The sequence below is a fragment of the Mobula birostris genome, chromosome 15 (genome assembly GCF_030028105.1).
Source record: "Mobula birostris isolate sMobBir1 chromosome 15, sMobBir1.hap1, whole genome shotgun sequence".
NCBI lineage: Eukaryota > Metazoa > Chordata > Chondrichthyes > Myliobatiformes > Myliobatidae > Mobula > Mobula birostris.
In genome coordinates this window covers 26,303,122-26,328,692 of record NC_092384.1, presented here as the reverse complement: position 1 = coordinate 26,328,692, position 25,571 = coordinate 26,303,122, and the positions used below count along the sequence as shown (strand labels likewise).

At 42.6% G+C, this 25,571-nt stretch overlaps 2 protein-coding genes across 2 annotated transcripts in view; one reads left to right on the top strand and one right to left on the bottom strand.

Moving 5' to 3' along the window:
* Positions 1 to 21,664, bottom strand: part of LOC140210469 (chymotrypsin B-like) — a 34,637-nt gene extending 12,973 nt beyond the window's left edge. The window contains exons 1-2 of the mRNA XM_072279442.1: positions 21,626 to 21,664; positions 20,876 to 21,026 (exon numbers count right to left, since the gene is read on the bottom strand). Coding sequence (XP_072135543.1) covers positions 20,876 to 21,026; positions 21,626 to 21,664 — 190 coding nt within the window. The remainder of the gene's footprint in view (positions 1 to 20,875; positions 21,027 to 21,625) is intronic.
* The window catches only part of LOC140210496 (agouti-related protein-like), a 41,539-nt gene continuing 36,640 nt past the window's right edge, over positions 20,673 to 25,571 (top strand). The window contains exon 1 of the mRNA XM_072279488.1: positions 20,673 to 21,951. Within this exon, the coding sequence (XP_072135589.1) occupies positions 21,924 to 21,951 (28 nt within the window). The 5' untranslated portion in view covers positions 20,673 to 21,923. The remainder of the gene's footprint in view (positions 21,952 to 25,571) is intronic.

Genomic DNA, 25,571 nt, shown 5'->3' with positions numbered 1-25,571 from the left:
AACAACTGGAGTTGGTAGCCATGAAGCACTTCAAAGAGTGACATACCTGTGGCAGAGGAGGTGTGTAAATTGTGGGACAGCTCATCTCAGAGCAGTTACTTCTTCTATGAGGAAGGTTTAGAGGTGGTGAAGCATCTCAGAAACTTCTCCACTTACCGATGGGCTCTTCCTGACTGCCCGGTGGTCTGTGGATGATAGCCAGAGGACAGCTTGCTTCAGTGTGGAGGAGGGAACAGAAGGCTTGTCAGAAATGGGGGGCATATTGTGGGCCCTGGTATGACACAAACCTGTGGGACACCACGAAGGCGAACTACATGCTGGAGAATCAGCAGAATTTTGGGGAGGGCAATGAATGGGGCCACCTTGGAGAACTGATCCACCACAGTCGTGATCTCATTGGCCACATCAGAAGGTGGCATGGCCAGGATGAAATCTATGGCAATGTGGGACCACGGGCGTGGAGGGACCGGTAGGGGCTACAGGAGCCCAGAGGGCCGCTGATTGGAGGAATTGGATTGGGCACATTGAGGGCGGGCAATGACGAACTGAATACGTGGTGAGCCACCAGAACTGGCGTCACAGAAAATCCAGCATCCATTGTGTGCCTGGATGGCTGGAGAGGGCCCACTGGAGCGCACGGCCACCGGCACATACACGTGGTTGTCAGGGGTAACGGCCGAAGCAGGCTTGTGCTGCAGGGTCTGGCGGATCTGGTCATGAAGGAATGCAGTGAGGATCTCGGAGGACGGAATGATGGGCTGAGGTTGATCTCTGTTTCAGCTGGGTTGAACTGTCATGACAGGGCATCCAGTTTAGTGTTCTTGGAGCTGTGTCAGTAGGAGATGGTGAAGTTGAATTGCTTGAAGAAGAGGGGTCAGTGAACCTCACATGGGTTGAGTTGTTGTATGGATATAAGGTTCTGATGCTCAGTTCAGATCAGGAAGGGCTTAGTGTTCCCCATCAGCCAATGTCTCTATTCCTTCAAGGCCCACTTACTGGCAAATAGGTCCCTGCCTGTTACTCCATAACAGCGCTGTGCCGAGTTGAACACGTGCGAGAAGAAGGCACAAGGTTGTGTCTTCAAATCCATTTGTCGCTGGGAGAGAATGGATGCTGCAACCACATCAGAGGTGTCTACCCATACCACAAAAGGCGGAGAAAGGGAGCGGTGGTGAGGTGTCTCTTTGAGCTCCTTGAAAGTGTGGTCTGTAGCAGCAGACCAGGTTATCCGTGAGGGAGGTGACTTGGTAAGGGAGGTGAGAGGAGCAGTGATTTGGCTGGAGTTTCTGATGAACAAAAAGTTGAAGTAGCAGTAGCTCTATAATGAACAGAGAACACATTTATTTAATCTTCTAAGTCTTGGAGGCATTTTAATGAATTTGCTGGGCCCCGTCAAATGTTTGGAAATCCTTCCAAAGATGAGATGCTCAAATTTTTTTTGAATAGCTTGAATATACATGAACTCAAAATCTCTTAGTTTGGCAATTTTTTTTCCAAAATAAAAGTTAAAATGAGAAAACAAAGCTGTGGCAATAAAGCCCAGAACTTCCTTCAAGAATGTTGTTCAGGAGTGAGAGCTACATGCTGAGATTAGGAAGGTGCTTACAAGTCATGAAATAAAAACAGAAAAATGTACACAGCCAGCCAGTGTCTGTGGGATTGGTGCTCAGTGTTTCCAGCATTTTTCTGTTTTTATCTCAGATTTTCAGCACCTGCAGTCTTTCTGGATTTTCATTCCTTGTATTTGAGTTGTGTTTAGTGTTGGAATTTACAATAAATAATAAACTATAAACAAAAGATCTGCACAGAAATCCAGAGCAAAATACACAAAATTCTGGAGGATGCTTTGGGCCAAGACCCTTCATCAGGACCGGTAATGAGTATGACGAAGGGTCTTAGCCCCAAACATCAACTGTTTATGAGTTCCTCCAGCATTTTGCGTGTGTTGCTAAGGAATACACTTGCTGCTTTTCTTCATTCTGTACATATTCTGCTTCGAGCACATTTATGTTCTTGAAATGAATGATAAACCATTTTGCTGTTCCTCTGACTCCAGTTATTCAAACTGTCCAACTTGAGTTCTTTCAAAGGTCTGCTCTCCTGATCCTCCTACCTCAAAGCACCTCTTGTTCACCTGTCACACTTTGGCTCTTTCACTTGTTTTGGTTCCTGCTACAGCTGTGCCTCAAAATTAAGTTTCCCAGCCCTAATTCGGGTCACATTGTGGCCACAGCATTCCCTTTCATTGTGAATTCCTCAAGCTCTACAGCAGAGATGTCTGCATACTCCAATTCTGGCTTTTTGCTTCACTGTTTCTTTCAAGTTCTTTCTTTGTTTTGTGGCTATCTGGAGAAGACACATTTCAGAGTTGTAGTTGGATACATGCTTTGATAATAAATGAACCTTTGAACCTTTCGTTAGCAGGCATAAATTTAGCTGCTTGTGTACAGGGGGTGGCATTCCCTCCTGGTGTCATTCACCACTTTAACCTAGGATCCAGGAGCAGGAATAGGCCGTCTGGCCCATTGAGCCTGCTCTACCGTACAGTGAGATCATGGCTGATCATGCTATGGACTCAACTCCACCTACTCGTCATTTCTCCATCACCTTTAATTCCCCTGAGATGCAAAAATCTATCTATCTGTGTCTTAAGTATATGTAATGAGGTAGTCCCGACTGCTTCCCTGCATAGAGAATTTCACAGATTCACTCCTCTCTGAGAAGTGCTTTTGCATGAATCACACAAGGTGCAACAGGTTATCAAGAAGGCAAATGTAAGGTTGTCCATCATTGCTGGAGGGATAGAATTGTAAGCCCAATTTATACTTCTGTGTCAAATGTACACCATAGGTACCATGTACCCTATGCCATAGGGTGACATGCACTGCCCCCAAAAATTAACTCACACGTCACAGCGATGCAGCCCGCAACAACTGTGATTGGCCCGCTTGGTAGCATCGCATTTCCTCCTACGCATTTCCAGTTGCTGTTCTCCGCCATGTCCGTACACCGGTGTGAAAAAATTGGTTGGAGACGATGAACCAAATTGTCAAATCTACCTGCCGACATCCGAAAATATTTGAAATGCATTTCTTCGTCCATGTCTCTCCCGAAGAAACTCAACACAGTGGCATAGAAACCCCTCTGCCAACTAGCGTTTTGGCGGTGAATTGCAGAACGACGCAGACACAACTACGCATGCTCGCTTAGGCGTAGGGCTACGCAAAAGTATAAATCAGGCCTACGGCGTAGCCCGTACGCACAAGTATAAATCAGGCTTAAGAGTAGGAAGGTTATGTTGCAACTTTTCATTTCAATCTTTCTTTTCATTTTGTGCCCCATTAAATCCTGCCTCTCTTCTCAAGCATTTGGTTACCACATTATGTCTTGTTATGTGACTTATCGTCAATACTTTCTCCCCAAATAGCTCCTGGGACATTTAAAAGTGCTCTAAGGGTCACAGTACAACTTCCCGAAGCCGCCAGATAAGACCAGAAGACCATAAGACATAGGAGCAGTATTAGGCCCTCTGGCTCATCGAGTCTGCTGCACCATTGCCTGATCCTTTGTTTCTACCTCCTCCTCAACCTGTTATGTACATGTACTTCATTTACACAATGGTCCTGACCACATACATGGACCCAGCAAGCTCACCTTTGATGTGAAGATATCATATGTTAATGACATTGAAGCAAATAATGAGATGTGTGAGAACGATGCTGAAACCACACCTGGGCAGAAGGTCACCTTACATTTTGTTAAGTGGAATATTAACCTATTTATCTATAATGAGGGGAAAAGGCTTTAAATTGTGATTTATTAAATTATTAATGTGTGAAAGGAAACCATGTTTCTCAGGGATTTTTTCTTTCCTTTACTGCAACTGAGTGTCTGCACAAGTTTACTTCTGAGTCCAGCTTCAATACTACCTCTAACAATCTAACTGCTCTGGGCTACCGAGCACTGATCACTGTGTCTCTGATACTGGTACTCCCAGCAAATAAATACAAACAAATCAAGTGTTTATAAGATTATCAAGATTGTTTTAGCCAAATTATTTTTCTGATTTGGATCTGAAGATGCTCGAAATCCAAGCAGCACACACAAATTGCTGGAGAAACTCAGCAAGCCAGGAAAGATTTACGTTCTGTTTAGTTGCGTCCCCCTCAATTCATCTCATGCTCCCACCCAGGGGAGATATTTCTCCTTACAGCAGGACTGAGCTCAAACTGAGATCTCAGAGAAAGTAAGAAGCTGTGTTGTTGGTGCTCTTTTCCAGGCCTCTGGGCATCTTACACCACACAAATGTGTCTGCTGAGGTAGTTATGCAGGCGGCCGGAAAAGTGCACTGCGGGTTAAGTTGTTTATGTGGTTGAGTGTTGGATATTTCTCGGCAGATTGGTGATTGCAGGGAGAGATGGTAAAACCATTCCTCAGTCACTTATTAAAAAATTTAAAGATGAACTTTATTCCGATTAAGATGGCGCGACCGAATGTGCGCGACAGCTTTCTGGTAGTCAAAAAGCTAAGAAATTCGACTACAAACATCACTAAAAATACCTTTTCTGATGAAAATTGTGTTAAATTTATCTCTACAAATAGTGAAGGGGCGAGCGATAGCGAGGCAGGTTTGGGGGATGAATGAAGCAGACGGAGATCCGATGACCGTACAGCTAGCCCAGGAGCAAGGTTGAATTGCTCTGGGCGCCGAGCTGATTTGAAGAGCATGAGAGGGGCTTCGGGCTGGGCGACGAAATCTGGGCCCAGAGCGAGTCCCTGGGCATCGTGGTCTAGGCCCGGGGCCTTCCATAGCAACTTGCCTGGGTCCTAGCGCCCGGTGCGGTAAGCTTTTAGACAACTTAAACTCCGGTCCAGATTGGAGGCGAGGGCCAATTTCACTCGCTCTCCACGATGTTCACTCCTCTCTCCAAGGCACCGGTGCCTGTCGCTGTTCCGTTGTTGGGTCAATTTAAACGCTGGCCCAGATAGACTGAAAAGACAAGGTGTTGGTTGGGACGAGAGCTGATTTTGCTCATTCCCTGCAATGGTCATCTCCATGGTGCTGAGGCCATGAAGACTGCCCCAGTTCCTATGCTCCTAATACACTATACACTAATATGATGAACTGATAAGGGAGGCTTTGGGCCTCGGATCTGAGGCTCAACTTTGGTTGGAATTGGGAGTATTGGGAGAAAGAAGACTGAGATTCGGAGCAGGAGTGTGGAGGAAGCCTTTTCTAAATTTTTCGGGGTTTTTTCATCGGCGTCGAGAGAGTCAGGACTGCACAGGCGTGTGATGTCGTGCAGGGAAATGAGGAAGGTTTAAAAGGAACACAATCTTATACAGTGGGCAGCGTAGTTTGCGGGCTGCAGAGTGAGCCGGGAGCAGAGTGAAGGCTTAAAGGCTTTGGCTAAACGGGCGAGGCGAAGAGGGTTTGGTTATTCATTTTTTTCCACTGTTATTTGAAGAGAGGGGGAAGTATGAGTGTGAGGGCAGCTTGTTGTTCTCAGTGCTGGACGTGAGAGGTAGTGGAGTCTCCAAGCCTCCCAGACATCCACATCTGCGCCAGGTGCGTCGAGATGCAGCTTCTAAGAGACCGCGTTAGGAAACTGGAGCTGCAGCTCGATGACCTTCGTCTGGTCAGGGGGAGTGAGGAGTTGATAGAGAGAAGTTACAGGCAGGTGGTCACACCGGAGCCACGGGAGGCAGACAAGTGGGTCAAGGTTAGGAGGGGGACTAGGAAGAATCAGGTAATAGAGAGTACCCCTGTGGCTGTGGCTGTGCCGCTTGACAATAAGTACTCCTGTCTGAGCACTGTTGGGGGGGGGGGGGACAGCATACGTGGGGGAAGCAACACTGGCCGTGCCTCCGGCACAGAGTCCAGCCCTGTAGCTCAGAAGGATAGGGAACGGAAGAGGAGGGCAATAGTGATAGGGGACTCAATAGTTGGGGGGTCAGATAGATGATTCTGAGGACAAAGTCAGGTGACCTGGATGGTAGTTTGCCTCTGTGTTGTCTATATGGACTTCAGTAAGGCCTTTGACAAGGTTCCACACGGAAGGTTAGTTAGGAAGGTTCAATCGTTAGGCATTAATATCGAAGTAGTAAAATGGATTCAGCAGTGGCTGGATGGGAGATGCCAGAGAGTAGTGGTGGATAACTGTGTGTAGCGGTGTGCCTCGGGGATCTGTACTGGGTCCAATGTTGTTTGTCATATATATTAATGATCTGGATGATGGGGTGGTAAATTGGATTAGTAAGTATGTAGATGATACTAAGATAGGTGGAGTTGTGGATGATGAGGTAGGTTTTCAAAGCTTGCAGAGAGATTTAGGGCAGTTAGAAGAGTGGGCTGAAAGATGGCAGTTGGAGTTTAATGCTGAAAAGTGTGAGGTGCTACATTTTGGTAGAACTAATCAAAATAGGACATACATGGTAAATGGTAGGGCATTGAAAAATGCTGTAGAACAGAGGGATCTAGGAATAATGGTGCGTAGTTCCCTGAAGATGGAATCTCATGTGGATAGGGTGGTGAAGAAAGCTTTTGGTTTGCTGGCCTTTATTAATCAGAGCATTGAGTATAGGAGTTGGGATGTAATGTTGAATTTTGTATAAGGCATTAGTAAGGCCAAATCTGGAGTATTGTGTACAGTTCTGGTCACCGAATTATAGGAAAGATGTCAATAAAATTGAGAGAGTACAGAGGAGGTTTACTAAAATGTTGCCTGGGTTTCATCTCCTAAGTTACAGAGAAAGGTTGAACAAGTTAGCTCTTTATTCTTTGGAGCGTAGAAGGTTGAGGGAGGACTTGATGGAGGTGTTTAAAATTATGAGGGGGATTGATAGAGTTGACGTGGTTAGACTTTTTCCATTGAAAGTGGGGAAGATTCAAACAAGAGGACATGGGTTCAGAATTAGAGGGCAAAAGTTTAGGGGTAACATGAGGGGGAACTTCTTTACTCAGCGAGTGGTAGCTGTGTGGAACGAGCTTCCAGCAGAAGTGGTTGAGGCAGGTTTGATGTTGTCATTTAAAGTTAAGTTGGATAGATATATGGACAGGAAAGGAATGGAGGGTTATGGGCTGAGTGCAGGTCGGTGAGACTAGATGAGAGCAGGAGTTCGGCACGGACTAGAAGGGCCGAGATGGCCTGTTTCCGTGCTGTAATTGTTATATGGTTATATGGTTATATGGAATGCTGTTAAGTTCAATTCTTTGCACGACTTGTATTCTGTATCTTCCTTCTCTTGCACATCGAATGTTGGTCTTTTATTTTTATTTCTTTAATTGTGTTGTTTCGGGTTTCTTGCTTTGTGGCTACCAGTGAGCAAACAAGTCTTTAAAAATAATTTATACATTCTTTGATAATAAATGTACCTGAATCTTGAGTGTTGAATATTGCTCATCAGATTGGTGCTGAGAAATGGTAGCGATGGTAAAACAATTCCTCAGTTACTTTTTTTAAGATTTAAAGATTAACGTTATTTGTTATGTACATATATTTCCGGTTTGATCGCCGGCCGCTCGACCATGGTTTTCGGTTGGGCGCCGGACGCTCAGAGAGATTCGGCGGGGGGCGGGTGCTTGGCGCTCGGCCGGGGGCCATGGTTGAGTGGTCAGTGACTTGAGCTGGATCCCCCACCTGACTTAGTCTGGTGAGGAGGGTGTGAGGACACCCAGCGGGATAAAAAAAAAAGACCTGACAAAGGGCGGATGAGCTCCTTGTGAGCCAACGGCCATCTTCCGTGGAAGAAATTAAAGCCTCACCATGTATCTACGAATCGTATGTTATGCACCTGTTAGAAGAGACATGATGAACTTGGGTGCTGCACCGTGTGCCTGGACCTGCCCAAGGCCTCCACCTAAGGAAGGGCTGAGCTCCAAGAAGCGGCCGCGGCTGGAGGCCGACATGGCCTCGGGCTCCAGTTCGGCGGGGGCGGTGGCGGGCGGCGCCAAGGTGGCCAGAGAGAGCAAACTGGAGGAGAGGCGGTACCTGGTGCTGTCGCAAGATCGAAGAAGATGGAGGTGCATAGCCGCCAACCCCAGTTTCAGGATGGCACCCACTGACTGACTGACATATATATCAAAATACACAGTGAAGTGCATCAAATTTTCAGGCTGAAACCTTTCAACTGGACTCATTTCCATAGATGCTGTCTGGCCTGCTGAGTTCCTCCAGCATTTTCCGTGTGTTGCTCGGGTTTCCAGCATCTGCAGGCTTTCTCTTGTTAGTGAAATGCATTGTTTGCATCAAATCAAATCAACAAGGATTGTGCCTGGGAGCCCTCAGATGCCAGCACAGTTCTGGTGCCAACATAGCATGCCCACAACTTACGAACCCCACCCTAAGCATATGTCTTTGTAATGTGGGAAGAAACTGGAGCAGCCAGATGAATCCTACGTGGTCACAGGGAGAATGTACAAACTTCCTGACGGACAGTGGTGGGAATTGAACCCCAAACTTATAGGCTGGTGCCATGAAATGATTTTGCTAACAGCTACACTGCTGTGTCGCCTCACTTGTACTGCAGGGCACTACCACAGTGGCTGCGTACGCACTATATTACTGAACTAGGAGACGAAGGCGGGAGGAGAGATAGCAGCGTGCCGCGCGTGTGCAGCCCTCCGGTGAGAATGATGTCGTATCCGTTAAATAGGGGCCGTGGACAATTCCAATTTGTTGGAGATGGATGTGAAAGCACAGAGGAATGTCTGGAGAAATTTCTGAAACGTAGGTTCGCTGCTGTTGTTACTGCGCAATCGAGAATCTTCCGCGGGAAGGCCTCAAAATCCCCGGCTTTGTCTGCTGTTGGCGACCGAGATTGAGGTTCGAATCGCTCGGATAGAGATGGTGCTCGGTACTCAGTGTTGGAGAGGTGATCGGAGGCTCGAAGTTTTTGGACGACGCAGAGTTGGACCGTGGTCGGGCATGGCAGGGAGAGTTTTTCTTCCTTCTCCCGTCTGTGTGAGATGTGGGACATTTAAGAGACTTTGAACCTTTTACTGTGCTCATGGACTGTTCTTCATCGGGTTATGGTATTGTTGCACTGTTGTAACTGTATGTTATAATTATGTGGTTTTGTTAGTTTTTTCAGTCTTGATCAGTCCTGTGTTTTGTGATATCACCGAAGGAAATATTGTATCAGTTCTTAATGCATGCATTACTAAATGACAAAAAAAAAGAGGACTGCGTGTCTTCATAATCTAAAAAGGGTACTTTACAGAAGCAAAGGGCAAAACAGCCTTCTGCAATATTGGCTATTGAGCTCAATAAAGTGGCAGCTCATAGAGGCGAATTCTCTGCCTGTGGAGCCTATGTCATGGGGTCCATTTTATTTACCATTATACCCATCACTTCTGAAAAATATTTCCTTCAGTAAGTAAGCATCTATTCAGTACAACAGTGGGCTAAGATTCTTGAGAGAGACTACATGGTGAAATCTTCACCATGGACCCAAGGTTCATGGATGTGAAAGTCCTTGGTGCTTACCCGCTGTTGTAGCGGAACAAGCATTTCCTTCCCTCCTGTCATAATAAATGCTCTGAAGATAAATCATGACATAGACGTCATACTTGAATTAATTATTTTGAAACTAAAGTGACAATATTTGTATGCTGGAGTTTCCATTTCTCCCAATAATGCTTTTTCTCCCCCTCCGTGCCTCCTCCTGCTTTGCTTTGCGGAGCAGAGATCTCTGTATCGCTCTAGTGTCATCCTGTGCTCTCATTCCCAACCCCAGCCATTCCATTCTGCTGATCTGTCCGAAATATCATGAACCTATGATAATACAGCCTCTTGCTATTTTTAACAGAGCATCCTCTCGATAGAGCATCCACCTCAAACCCCCGTATTTCTACCCTCAGTGGCCACTTTATTAGGTACACCTGTAAACCTGCTTGATAATACAAGTATCTAATCAGCCAATCGTGTGCAGCAATTCAGTGCATAAAAGCATGTAGACCTGGTCACGAGATTCAGTTGTATTTTCAAGCCAATCATCAGAATGGATATGAAATGTGATCTAAATGACTTTGACTGTGGAAATATTGTTGGTGAGAGACGGGGCAGTCTGAGTATCTCAGAAACTGATCTTCTGGAGTTTTTACACACAACAGTCTCTAGAGTAGTGGTCACCAACCGGTCGATCTTTGAAACTTTCCCAGTAGATCCTGAAAAAAAAGAAAAATAAATACACAAGTACATTATGCCTGATAAACCCTTTGATGCAAAAGCAAATTTTACCCCTAGAGTGCATATGTGAGTCGTTTTTAACCCACACTTAGTTGCTTTCCCTGGTTATTGTGTTTCTCTTTTCCCACTGCCCAGCATTGTGCGTCACATGTGTGCTGACATCATGTGACTATTGCCGCTGTCTGTCAAATTTCCATGGAGTGTGGGAGAGCTGAAAAAGTGCTTAAGATAAACGAACAAATGGGCAAACTGTCCAATGGCGAAAGAAAGCAACATGTGTGGGTAGAAATGACTCACTTATGCATTCATGACTTAACTAGAAAATTTCTCAGTATAGCGCAGACCTCTGCCGAGGGGGCAGTTAACTGAGGAATAACTGTTAAAATTTGTAATACAGATAACGTAACTGCAAAATGCAGTCCTCTTTGGCATAAAAATTTGATCAGCTTTAATCGGTTTAACTCTATTATGCTGCTATTTATATTACATCAGTTATGCAAAAGTTTGATCAGTTGTACTGCTTTTTCTTTCTTTCAAATTTTTTGCCTTTGATAGCGTGAATTCATGTATAGCATTTCAGATAGTGTGCTAGTAATTAGCATTAACTTTAGTTTTTACTGAAAAAGTTAGCGCCCCTCTCTCTCTTTTGATTTGCTGTTGTATTTTTTTCAGCATAGCCTGTGCTGCATCAAAGTGACCAATTAGATTAGATAAGAGTGCAGACTGTCGCAAACATCAATATACGGCACTCGCTGGTGATATCCTGCAAGGTAGCCAGCATGGTGGAGGCTCCACGAAAGAAGGCAAAAATGTACAAATTCCATCCAGAATGGGAAGAGGAATTTCTATTTACCTTGGTGAAAGACAAGTGAGTATGTATGTTTTGCTGCCGAACACAAGCACTGACTAAAAGAGGGATTCTGGAGCAGCACCACTACACCATCCACCAGGAGTTTAAAGACACCTACCCCCCAAAGAGCGCAATCCGTGCCTGGAAAGTTGAGGAGCTGAAATCAGGGTTGAAGACCCAGCAATCGTTTTTCACAAAACATGCTGCTCAAAATAAGGCTGCTATTGAAGCATCATTTCGTGTAAGTCACCTTTTGACTAAACACAAGAAGCCTTTACAGGTGGCGATTTATTCAAGGAAGCAATGGCCATTACCGCAGAGACTGTTTTTAATGAATTTAAAAACAAAAACGACATCACAACCGCAAGACGTAATATACCGCTTGGCCCTGCAACAGTGACAAGGAGGGTGGAGTCACTGTCAGAGGGCAAAGATCGACAAGTGTTAAAGGACTTGTCACTCTGTAAATATTTTTCATGACAGTTCAATGAATCCCTGGGTGTAATGCAAACAGCTCAGCTTGTATTTGTCAGAATGGCTTTCCAGGATTCTACAACAAAGGAGGACTTCCTCACTCTTTTGCAATTAAAGGAGAGAACGAGAGGTGAGGATATTTACAATGAGTTTAAAAAATATGTCCGTGAAAATGACATCCCCATTCATAAACTGGTGACAATTACTCCTGATGGGGGCCGAGCAATGCGCGGTGTGCGCGTTAGTTTTATAGCACTGTGCCGTAGGGACCCTGATTTTCCCGACTTCCTGGATTATCAGCAGGCCTTGGCTGGGAAGGTGGTGGACTTTTCCCATGTAATGACACTGGTGGCCAAACTGATAAACTTGATTCGAGCAAAAGCGCTTCAGCACCGCTTAGTCAAGGCGTTATTGGATGAGCTCGATGCTGCTTCCGGAGACATAATTCTTCATGCTGATGTTCGGTGGTTGAGTCGCGGCAAAGTGCTGCAATGATTTGTTGACTTGCTGCCTGAGATAAAGACTTTTCTGTCGACAAGAAACAAGGAGCACGAGGAGCTGTCAGATGACGCATGGCTACTGGATTTAGGGTTTCTGACAGACTTAATGGCTAAGTTAAACACACTGGACAACAAGCTCATGGGAAAAGACCGACACCTGCCCCACATGATAAGCGCAGTAAATGCGTTTAAGGCCAAGCTAGGTATTTGGATTTCAAATTTAAAGTACGGGAGGCTGACTCACTTTCCCAACTTGGAGAAAATGTTACAGGCCATCAAGGAAAAAAAATGATTTTTGCCCTGAGCAGTTGTGCAAACTGGCAATAGAGTTCGACTGACCTTTTGGGGAGTTAAACGTCATGAAAGATATTGCTGCATTTATTTCAAACCCATTTCTGCCGATCGATATAGAACAGATAGCAGCCAAACTCCAGCAAGTATTTGGTGTGCCAAGTGCTATTGGAATGGAAATAATTGATTTGCAAAATGATATCGAGCTTAAAGCAAGATCAGGGGACAGTGACTTTTGGGGGCTTGTCAGCAGGGAGAAGTTTCCTCGTCTCACCACATGTGCACTAAAAGTCAGTTCTTACTTTGGGTCAACTTATCTGTGTGAAACTGCGTTTTCTCAGATGAAAATTATTAAACCTAAGTACAGGAGCTGTCTTACCGACAGACACCTCACAGACTGTCTCAGACTGGCTGTCTGTAGTTATGAGCCAAATTTCAGGGAACTAGCAGAAAGTATTCCGCCCTAGCCATCACACTGAGTGCAACAGTCAAATTTTATTCATTTATTTTTCATGTTGAAATAAAATTAAATAATGAAACAGAATTAAAGGTGTGAAGTATTGAAATATTCTTAAAGAAAGACAGCTATGGCCTGTTCGATATGCTAGTTACAGCGTTTTCTTTTTTGAATTAATTTGAAAGTTTAACAAAAGTATTTTGTGTAATTCAAATGCAATTCGCCCAAATAAAAGGCCTCAAGTTGGAAGAACAATCTGAGCTGTTTTTTCCTCTGAACGATTTAGTAGGTAGATCTTGCCTTTCACTGAGGCTGAGGTAGGGGACCTTGGGCATAAAAAGGTTGGCGACCACTACTCTAGAGTTTACAGAAAATGATGTGAGGAACAAAAAACATCTAGTTCTGTGGATGAAAACTCCTTATTAATGAAAGAAGTCAGAAGGAATGGCCTGACAGGAAAGAGACAGTAACTCAGACAACCACACGTTCCAACAGAGGTGCGCAGGAGAGCAGCTCTGAATGCACAACATGTCAACCCTTGAAGTGGATGTGCTCCAACAACAGACCGGTTTCTGCTCCTATGGCCACTTCATTAGTCGCTCCTGTGCCTAAAGATGTGTCCACTGAGTGTATTTATGCTACCAATTCAACTATTTTGCTATAAATTCTTCGTGCATTCAGATAGAGGCTTCAATCCTGGTTTATTACTGTTTTTCACTTTGTCTCTGTTTGCTGCTGCACGATTGTTCTACGTCCTTTTCTTTCCTGGCCTGTTCATGTAGCCATACTTTGCCTAATGTTAAATACAAGAGATTCTGCAGATGCTGGAAATGCAGAGTAACAAACACAAAACGCTGCAGGAACTCAGCAGGCCAGGCAGCATCTATGAAGAGGTGTAAATAGCTGATGTTACGGACAGAAGCCCTTCATCAGGACTCTGCATGATCTTTACCTTTCTCTTTACATTTCTAAGTTGCTTTTCATTTGGACCCTCCCACCCCCATCAGCCTCAAACCTGCGATCACTACCACCCAGAAGGGGAAGGACAACAGGAGTGTGGTCATGTCATGTGCTACGGAAACTCCTCCCGAGCACACACTGCGCTGACTTGGAAATATGTCACGTGCGCTTCCTTGTTGGGCTAGAAGCCTGGAAAACTCCATAAAGCCTTCACGAGAGAGGGGATGGCAGGTTAAGAGAGTGGCTTACCACTGGCTTCTCAAGAGCATGAGAGATAGGTATTGCTCACTTCCAATAAAGGCTTCCAGGCTTGAAACAAGTAACGTTGAGTTTTTTCTAGCATTTTATTAAAAAAATTTCCTATTGGAATTTTTACTGTATGATCCAAAGTCAGCCATGACTGAATGGTGGAGCAGACTAGATGGGATGAATGGCCTAATTCTGCTCTGATTTGTTTTGGTCTGATGGTCTCATGAACTATGAAATCCATTCACTCTGCTTACACCTTTCCCTCCTGCAAACTATGCACGTGGATCTTGGTTGCAGAGGGTGAAAGAAAGGTAGAACTTCTCTTAAGTTCATTTGAGGATGAGTTGACTTGTGCCTTCATTAGATTCTTCAACATTTGGAGCCCCCCAACATCTATGTGATGATTTTGTTGGTGGATTTTAGCTTTGCCTTCAACACTATAGTTCTGGAGCTGCTCCACAGCGAGTTGTGCCCTGCAGTGTCTGTGGATTACAAACCTTCTGACAGGAAGGAGGCAGTGTGTAAGGCTTGTCCAATCCAATGTCTGTAAGCACAGGCTGTCCCCAGGGCTGTGTCCTTTCACCCCTCCTGTTCTCACTTTATTCAAGTGACTGTACCTCCACACACAAATCCATTAAAATTCTGAAGTTTGCAGATGACCCGACTGTAGTTGGTCTCATCTCTCGTAATGATATGGCCTTCTATCAAAGAGAGATAGACCAGTTTGCAGCTTGGTGTGCTTGGTGTGCTCAGACCTTAATGTACAAAGACAGAGGAAATGAAGATCGGCAGCGCTGACAACACCCTGCCTGCCCCCTTTGGAAATGAAGGGTCAGACTGTGCCTGTCAAATTCCTGGGGACTACCATTGCCAATACATTGAAGTGGGACAAGCACGTTCCACTCATCACTAGGAAAGCCCAGCAGACATTGCTATTACTACTCCAGCTTAGGACGCTTAACATCTCAGGGCGTATCCTGTTGAATGTCTACTCAACCATCATTGAGACTGCTGTGACCACCTCTATCACTGTTTGGTTTCCGGCCACGTCCTCTCTCTCCAAGTCCAGGTTACAGCAAGTGGTTCACTCAGCGGAGAAGATCATTGGCTGTTAGCTACCGACAGTGGTGGTGCCAGAGATTTTTTCTTGCTGGTGCTACAGTGGGGCTGAATTACTCAGTGATGGTGCTGACGGATGTACTGTATGGTAATATGTATTCGCAAGGCCAGACGCGTGGCGTTGAAAAGTCAGTTTCAAGCTTTATGTGCCTACTATAAATGCCTCTGTTGATTCACAAGCAACAGCAATTGACAGATCTAATATAGGAGTGAACTGTGACAGTGTCAACAGCATCGGAGACAACCCAGGCTACACAGAGCATAAACAAACAAACCAACAGGGCATCCGACCCACAGCGCACAACGTGAATCACGCACCAATCCTGCAATCAGTGTCAAATGCGTGCTTTTCAACTGAGAAACACAACACTAACAAGTCAAGTCAATTTTATTGTCATTTAGACCATAACTGCTGGTACAGTACACAGTAAAAAACAAGACAACGTTTTTCAGGACCATGGTGCTACATGAACAATACAAAAACTACACCGAACTATGTAAAAAAAAACACAAAACTTCACTAGACTACAGACCTACCCAGGACTGCATAAAGTGCACAAAACAGTGCAGGCATTACAATGAATAATAAACAAGACAATAGGCACAGTAGAGGGCAGTAGGTTGGTGTCAGTCCAGGCTCTGGGTATTGAGGAGTCTGATGACTTGGGGGAAGAAACTGATACATAGTCTGGTCGAGAGAGCCTGAGTACTTCAGTGCCTTTTGCCAGATGGCAGGAGAGAGAAGAGTTTATATGGGGGGTGCGTGGGGTCCTTCATAATGCTGTTTGCTTTACGGATGCAGCGTGTGGTGTAAATGTCTCTAATGGCGGGAAGACAGACCCCGATGATCTTCTCAGCTGACCTCACTATCCGCTGCAGGGTCTTGCGATCCGAGATGGTGCAATTTCCCAACCAGGCAGTGATGCAGCTGCTCAGGATGCTCTCAACACAACCTCTGTAGAATGTGGTGAGGATGGGGGGGGTGGGAGATGAACTTTCCTCAGCCTTCGCAGAAAGTAGAGACACTGCTGGGCCTTCTTTGCTATGGAACTGGTGTTGAGGACACCAGGTGAGATTCTCTGCCAGGTGAACACCAAGAAATTTGGTGCTCTTAGCGATCTCTATGGAGGAGTCATCAATGTTCAGCCGAGAGTGGTCGCTCCGTGTCCTTCTGAAGTCAACAGCCATCTCATTTGTTTTGTTCACGTTCCGAGACAGGTTGTTGGCTCTGCACCAGTCCGTTAGCCGCTGCACCTCCTCTCTGTATGCTGACTCATTGTTCTTGCTGATGAGACCCACCACGGTCTCAATGTCCACTGCTATTCGCATTACATAGATAGGCAAGGCCAAAAGATACACCGTTATTAAAGTCAAATAAGGCAAACAACAGATGTAAGGCTTTACCAGGAGTTGAACAAATTGTACTCTGACCATGCAATACGTCAATTAATTCGGCTACTGAATTTAAAACAAAAATCAACAGAATCTCCACTTGGAAGTCTAAGCAAAACCAGTAGGCTTAATAGCAGTAAATGTAATATTTTAGGATTTGCAGGAAACATAAGGACTATGGGGTATCCACCACAAAATAATAATAATCAGCATTAGTCTTGGCCCAAATTAAAAAAAAATCAACTGCACTCACCATTGATGTTTTCAGAGAAGCACAACCCGTCTGTTGTTGTGATTGGTGGCGAAAGCATCAATGATTTCCTGCATGTCAAGTGCTTTGGTCCTCCGGCTGTCTATGGCCAACAGAGCCAAGTTGCTGTTCCGAGCGTCGCCGCTGCTATTCCTTAGGTAGTTTTTGAGGCCTCTGGGGCAAAAGAAACTCCATTTGCATGAGGCAGATGTCACAGATAGAGTCAGTGATATGCATTAGAGCTAGAAATTCCACTGTGTCATTCACTGCCTGTCCTTGCTTTTGTATATTTCCAGCAGACGCCGAACCTGATGTAGCCCTCCAGTCACTCCATAGTATTGGACCACTGGCCAAACACAACTCAGGTCTAGGAATAGCTTGTGTTTGGGACTCAATGCTGAGACTCCAGTCAGAACACCCCCAGTCTCAATTGAGAACCGTCTGTCTATAACCAGATAGAAACAGTGCTTGCAAAGGTCATCAGAGGATGTGACAGGTGTGTGTTTAGCTTGAGGCTTCAACAACAAAATCATGTAGGCGGTGGGGTGGCTGGGCCTGTCTCCTTTCATGTGGTCTGCTCTGTATACTGGCCTTGATGCACAGGTCCCCAATTCTTGCCTGAATTTCACTCCATGATTCCTCTCCCCATTTTGTTGAGAGTGCATCGATAACAGACTAAGCCAAGTGCACAGTGGTTGAAAGCTCCAAACTGGGAGATTGTAGCTGATCTGACATGAACTTGGTGACTCGGAATAAATCCTCAAACAGAGTGAGAAGTAAAGCAAACTGCTCATCAATCAGTCTGTTTACAGCTCCGTGTTTCCCTCCGTGTATTTGGTTGACTCATAATATCCTATAGTGTAGCTAGAATGGCAGGGAGTGATTTCCTTGTAGCCCACAAAGCTGTATACTGCCATGCCCAGCGTGTATCTGACAATTTCTTCAGTGGAGGAGGAGGAGAAGATGGTGGCACGATGCAGCACTTGTGGCCTCTCCGGTGGTGAATATCTGTCAAGTAGGGGACTGTGCACAATTCTGATTTGATGGAGGCAGACGTGAGAGCAGGGAGGAACATCTGGTGAAACTTCTGAAATGCCTGTTTCGTTGCCGCCGCTACTGTGTGATCCGAAATCTCCGAAGGGGAAGGCCCCGAATCCTCAGCTTTGCTTGTTGCTCAGCGGCTGGGGTGGAGTCGAAGTGCTTGGCAGAGATGGTGCTCGGTGCTCGGTGTCGGAGGGCTGGTTGGGGGCTCGAAGTTTTCGGACGGACTCAGAGTCGGACTGTGGTCGGGTGCTCCCAGGGTGTTGCATCGGCAAGTTTGCGGTGCTGGAAGCTCATGGCAGGGAGAGTTTCTCCCTTCTACCATCTGCGTGAGATGTTGGAGCTATCGGGAATTTGAGACTTTTTTTTACCGTGCCCATGGTCAGCTCTTATCAAATTACGGTATTGTTTTGCACTGTTGTAACTATATGTTATAATTATGTTGTTTTTGTCAGTCTTGTGTTTCTGTGATATCATACTGGAGGAACGTATCATTTTTTAATGCATGCATTTCTAAATGACAATAAACGAGGATTGAGTGTCCTCACAATCTAATCTAATCTAAAAAAAACTCCTCGGGCTGTGCAGTTGATTCCAGTTCTCTCTGTTTCTTCATGAAAAGATCGAGGGCAACAGAGTTTGAAAAGAAGTTGTAAAGCAGCTGCACAGTTTCAAAAAACTCACCCGCTTGTGGTACATTGCTCACAACATCCACTAAAACAAGGTTAGGTCTGTGAGCATGGCAGTGTATATATAATGCCAGCGGGACCTCTTTCCTGAACCTCTCTTGTACCCTGTTATTGCACCCGGACATCACTGCCGCCCCGTCATAACACTGACCTATACATGTGTTCTATCAATAACACACTGGGCAAGTGTCTGTTCAATGCTTTTAAGAAGCGACTTTGCATCCAACCCTTCTGCTGGAGTGAAGTGTTAAGAATTCTTCAAGCACTGTTTCGTTATTCAAATACTGCATCACCACTGATACTTGCTCCTTTTTACTCAAGTCTTTACTTTCATCCACCATGATGGCAAAATATCCAGCCTCTTTGATTTCTGCACTTACTTGACGTCTGACCATATCTGCCATAATACCCATAATTTCATTCTGGATATCGTGATGGGTGTTTTTTGCATTTCCAGGATTGTCCTCTTTTTTTTAGCTACAGTCTTATCAAACTGCCCAGTTACACTGAGCAACTCAACAAAGTTTCCCCTATTGCCAGATCCATCATTATCCCAGTGTCCTCGCTGGGCAATGCCTTGGCACGCAGTATAGCGTAGAGACTCAACCACAGCTCTCATATACTCACGATTTTCTTGGACAATCTTTGCATGTCCTTTATCAAGCATATTTCCCAATCTTGAACCGTCTTTTTTTCTCAATCTGAATTCGGCCCATGCCTCCATAGCAAGCTTATGAGCTGCACTTACATGGTGGGTTTTGAAAGCTGTTGTAGTTTTCCGCCAGTTGCGGTAATCGGTGACAGTGAAGGTAGACTCAGAATAGAACCCATGTCCTCCACACAGGAAATGCCTGCATGCAAAGCAGGATGTAGTATCTTTTGTGATCGAATATTCCAGCCAGAAGTACAGGTTAAACCAGTCACAAATAAAACTCCTTTGCTGATTGCCAAACTGTTGTGAAGTGTAATTTTTCCAATGCTGGCCGACAGGGTCCTTCCTCAGGCTGCTGGCTAACATCACTAACAGTATTCCCACTAGAACTAAGAGCAGCTTCATCCATGTTCTCTTCCAAGTCCCGCTCCATTTCTTGTTCCTCTACTTCGCCCTCACACTCCTTTGATGAACTGCTGTCATCCTCATCCCCACTTACTTCTTTCTGCATGTCACTTTCAATTAAGACAGGCTCAGGCTGAGACACCACTGATTCCTCTGGATGAGGTTGTTTTCTCACTAAAAATCGATCTATTTTTCACGCCGGCCAAAATAATGCATGTGCCAGACCCACGCTAGCTTGTAAAAGCACAGTGTGTGTGTGGCATCCGTTAGTCTCGCGAAACCGTGGATCTGTGCCTGGATCCTGCACAATGTATGTATACAATCAATCTCTCGCGTGAGTGAGAGTGAGTGACATCACCACCTTAAGTGATCTTAGATCAGCTTAACTGATCTGAGGACAGCAACAGCAAGACATTGACAGCGAACGAATAAGCAGAAGTGTAGAGTGGATCTGACCTTAGACCAGCACAGAGTTTATAACTTTATTGCGGTGTGGGTGCTATGGTAATTGGGGGCACTGTTTCACTAGATCAACTGGAGAAACCAGCTGTATTCAAAACTATACAGAGAAAGCAGCTGCAATTTGTATGTCAAATTTCAGTTAATTTTTTGGTGGTGCTATGGTGGTGCTATAGCACCAGCTAGCACCACCTCAGCGCCGCCACTGGCTACCAATCATAGAAGACCTGTTCATTGCCAGAGTGAAGAGAAGAGCTAAAAAATTACTGCTAACTTCACCCATCCTAGCAGTCACCTATTCACCAATTTGCCATCACGAAGATGCTACAAGTCCATCACCACCAGGACTACACATCATCTCTGAGGTTTCTATCCTGTAGCTATCCGGCTTCTCAACAAATCTCATTCAGGTGTAATGTCTCTGCACAACATCTGTTAAATGGTCTTTCCTACTTTCCCTGCTCTGTTAATAATTATTTAAGCTGTTCAGATGTTCACACTTATTTAAGTTTAAGAAGAGGAAGTACTGGTGCTTTTAAAGAATATAAATGTGGATAAGTCTCCCGGTCCTGACAGGATATTCCCTAGGACCTTGAAGGAAGTTAGAGTGGAAATAGCAGGGGCTCTGACAGAAATGCTTCAAACGTGATTAGAAACCGGGGGGGGGGGGGGGGAGGGGGAGGGGGGTCGCGTGATGACGTGGGATTGAGACGTATGAATCCAGCTCTCCCGCAAAAAAATCAGCAAAGTGCCATTTAAACAGAGCAAAGTTAATAAGTACTTTCCAAAAACTACTTAAAAACTTCTCAAAACTATTTTACGATATGTCTCGTAAACCACAACAGAAGAAATCTGCTGTTGTGAAGTCGCCGCGAGACAAGAAGAAAAAAGGCCTACTGCAGCGATGGAACCTTGGACTCAGGTTGGATCTCCTTCGGAGGAGACACGTTTTATCTCTGGCGTAGAAGAACAGGGAGCAATGGCAGCGGTAGCGGTCCCTGGGAAGAAGATGCCGGAATTGCGCATGCGCAAATTGATACAACACAAACTACAAGAACCGACAGCCACTGCAAGCGAAAGTGACTCAGAGTCAGAATTGGATTCCGCAGAGAACACAGATGAAGAAGAGGAAGAAGAACTGGAAGAGACTAAAAGTAAAGGATATGATGGAGACATAAAAGAGGCTTTATTGCAAGTAATGATTGAATTAAAAGGATTAAAAATAGAGATTAGAAACATGAAGCTGAGCTATGATAAATCTATGAAAAGACAGGAGAAAATGGAAAAGAAACTTCAAAAGTTGGAAAGAACAATGGAGCATATTAACAATAGAGTGGAAAAAACAGAAAATGATATGCTTGTCTGGAAAACGAAAAGAAATCGACTGTTGGAAAAAGTGGACGTGTTGGAGAATTTTAGTAGACAAAATAATATTAAGATTATTGGTCTTGAAGGTATAGAGGGAGACAATCCAATAGAAGTTTTTCAAATTTGGATCCTGGAAACTTTGCAAATGAAAGAGGGAGACCGATCAATTGAAATTGAACGGGCACATAGAGCTCTAAGACCAAAACCACAAGATGACCAGTATCCATGATCAATTTTTAATAAAATGTTTAAGATTTCAAAACAAAGAAAGGATTCTACAGGCGGCTGCTCAAGCTGCCAGGAATAGAAAAGGGCCATTGATGATAGAAGGGAACAAAATTTTTTTCTACCCTGACATAAGTTATGAACTTTTAAAGAGAAGGAAGAAATTTAATCCAGTGAAAAAAGTCCTGTGGGTTCACGGTTATCAATTTATACTGTGCTATCCTGCAACCTTGAAGATTTTTTTGGCTGGCGGAGAAAAAAGATTTTTTGACCATTACCAGAAAGCGAAGGAGTTTGTGCGAGATTCTTTGAAGATACAAGAACAAACCCAGGGGAGCGAGATGGATTAAAGATGAAGACTGGGTCAAGGAATAGACTTGGTAGGTTTTTAAAGGTGAAAGAATATATAAATATATTATTAATTATATGATAGAGGGGAAGAAAAGTTAAAGTTTGAAGAATATTAGTTGGGAATAGTGACATTAATTTTTCTACATATATATATATATATATATATACATACAATTTTTTTGCTACGGGGGAGCTGGAAGAAATACTGAACAATCACTATGGAATTCATGTGTGCAAGCGTGGCTATAGCCACAACCCGCAAAAAAGAGGGGGGTAGCGTTGTGCTTTTTTTCATTCACAACATTAGTAGGGGAGTATTTTGTTATTTTTCTTTTTGTATCATATCTATCTTTTATTTCTTTCTTTTTGCCTGGATGATTGGGAGGGAAACACATAGCAACATGTTGAAGTTTAAAGAGATTCCCCAAGGAATTATGAGAGTTAAGATGTTAAGTAACGTCTTAGATTGGAGTAACTTTGTTAAGAAAAATGACTAATTTATTGAATTTTTTGAGTTTTAATGTTAGTGGGCTTAATGGACTGGTGAAAAGAAAAAGAATCTTAACACATATTAAGAAAATGAAGGTAGATTTAGCCTTCTTGCAGGAAACGCATCTAAAAATCGGGTGGGTAGCGTTGTTGCAGCTTCATTTAATTCAAAAGCGAGGGGAGTAGCAATTTTGATCAATAAAATGTTACCAATTAGAATACAAAATGTAACAATCGATTCTGTGGGGACATATGTGATTATACACTGTCAACTTTTTTCCAAATTATGGATTCTCATGAATATTTATGCACCAAATGAAAATGATGCAACACTTATACAAGAAGCTTTTTTGAATTTGGCTGATGCACATGAAAAAATATTAATAGGAGGAGATTTTAATTTTTGCCTAGACCCAGTCTTAGATAGATCAACTAAGGCTGTTACAAAATCGAAGGTAGTAAAACTAACTTTATCATTGATGAAATATTTAAATTTGATTGATATATAGAGAAGAATCAATCCCAAAGAAAGAGACTATTTGTTCTATTCTAATAGACACAAAACTTATTCAAGGATAGATTTTTTCCTATTATCAATCAATATTCAACACAGTGAAAAATATGGAATATAAAGCAAGAATATTGTCAGATCACTCTCCTTTATTAATGACAATAATGACTGATAAGGAAGAAGTGACTTATAGATGGAGATTTAATTCAACATTATTAAAATGTCAAGATTTTTGTGATTTTATCCAATTTTTGTGATTTTTGTGTTTGTATCCAATATTTTTTGGATACAAACTCTCATTCAGTGGATGATAAATTTATACTATGGGATGCGATGAAAGCATATTTGAGGAGCCAGATAATAAGTTATATGTCTAAAATTAAGAAAGAATATATGGCAGAACTAGATCAATTGGAAAAAGAGATTACAAAATTAGAAAAAGAATCTCAAAGACAAAGAAAAACGCAGACAACTTGTCAATAAGAAGTTACAATATAATATGCTTCAGACATATAGAATGGAAAAAGCAATCATGAGAACTAAGCAAAGGTATTATGAGTTAGGTGAGAGAGCACACAAAATCCTTGCTTGGCAGTTGAAAACAGAACAGGCTTCCAAAATGATAGATGCAATTAGAACAAGTGCAAATAAAATTACTTATAAACCTTTAGAAATTAATGAAACCTTCAGAAGTTTCTATTCTGAATTATATCAATCGGAATCACAAAATAATGTTAATGAGATAGAAAGGTTTTTATCACAAGTAACTCTTCAAAAATTGAATTCCGAAGAACAGAAGGGATTAGATATGCCTTTTACATTAAAAGAGGTTGAAGAAGCTTTAGGATCACTTCAAAGTAATAAATCTCCAGGAGTGGATGGTTTTCCACCTGAATTTTATAAAAAGTTTAAAGATTTATTATTTCCTCCTTTTATGGAGTTAATACGTCAAGCGGAAAAAATACATAAACTCCCAGAATCTTTTTCAACAGCCATTGTAATAGTATTGCCAAAAAAAGATAGAGATCCTTTAAAACCAGCATCATATAGGCCTATTTCTTTGTTGAACACGGATTATAAAATAATAGCAAAAATTTTATCGAATACATTATCTAAATATTTACCAAAATTAATACATATGGATCAAACAGGATTTATTAAAAATAGACAATTGGCAGATAATGTAACTTGGCTACTCAGTATAATTCATTTGGCACAAAAAAGGGAGGAGATGAGTATAGTAGTAGCCTTGGATGCAGAAAAAGCATTTGATAGATTGGAATGGGATTTTTTATTTAAAGTATTAGAAAAATATGGGTTAGGAACACCTTTTATAAACTGGATTAAAACTTTAAATACTAACCCTAATGCTAAAGTAGTGACAAATAGTCAAATTTTAACACCATTCCAGTTAAAAAGGTCAACTAGACAAAGTTGTCCATTATCACCTGCTTTATTTGTATTGGCGATAGAACCATTAGCAGGACTAATTAGAATTGAGTCAGATATTAAGGGTTTTAGAGTTAATCAGGAGGAATATAAAATTAATCTATTTGCTGATGATGTTTTGATTTACTTGACAAACCCACAGCATTTCTTAGGTAAATTATCTTCTAGATTGGATGAATATGGGGAAGTATCAGGGTATAAAATAAATTGGGATAAAAGTGAAATTTTACCTCTTAGTAAAGGAGACTATAGCCAATGTCGATTAGTAACCCAATTTAGATGGCCGGTAAATGATATAACGTATTTAGATATAAGACTTGATAATGATGTAAAGAATTTATATAAATTTAATTATTTACCACACCACTATTGAAAAAAATTCAAGAAGATCTTGACAAATGGATGATACTACCAATAACATTAGTGGGTAGAGTCAATGTTGTAAAAATGAATATATTTCCTAGATTACAGTATTTGTTTCAAACATTACCAATACAATTGCCACAGAAATTTTTTCAAGAGTTAAATAAATGTGTGAGAAAATTTCTTTGGAAAGGTAAGATGTCAAGAATATCATTGGAAAAATTGACATGGAATTTTGAGTTAGGAGGGTTACAACTTCCAAACTTTAAGAATTATTATAAAGCAAATCAACTTAGATTTATTGCATCTTTCTTTGATGAAGAAAAATCGGCATGGATTAGAATAGAATAGAATTAGATAAGATAGGAGAAAATACACCGGAAGATTTTATATATAAATGGGAATCTAAATAGATATGGGAAAAGAAAGAATCTCCTATATTAAAACATTTGATTGATCTATGGAATAAGATAAACGTTGATAATGAAATAAAGAAATCTTTATTAGCAAGGAGACCTTTGATCAAAACAGACTTATTCCTTTTACAATGGATAATCAACTTTTATATAATGGGTACCAAAAAGGGATTAGACCTATAGGAGACTGTTATGAATGAGGTATATTGATGTCATTTGAGCAATTAATGAATAAATATAAAACATTAAATAACACTTTCTTTCGTTACCTTCAATTAAGGGCTTATTTAAAAGACAAACTGGGTCAAACAATGTTTTTGCCAAAACCCAATGAAATTGAAATTTTAATTCAAAAAGGAAAAAATCAAAAAATTTATTTCTTTTATGTATAATTTGATTCAAAAACAGACAATTAAACAAG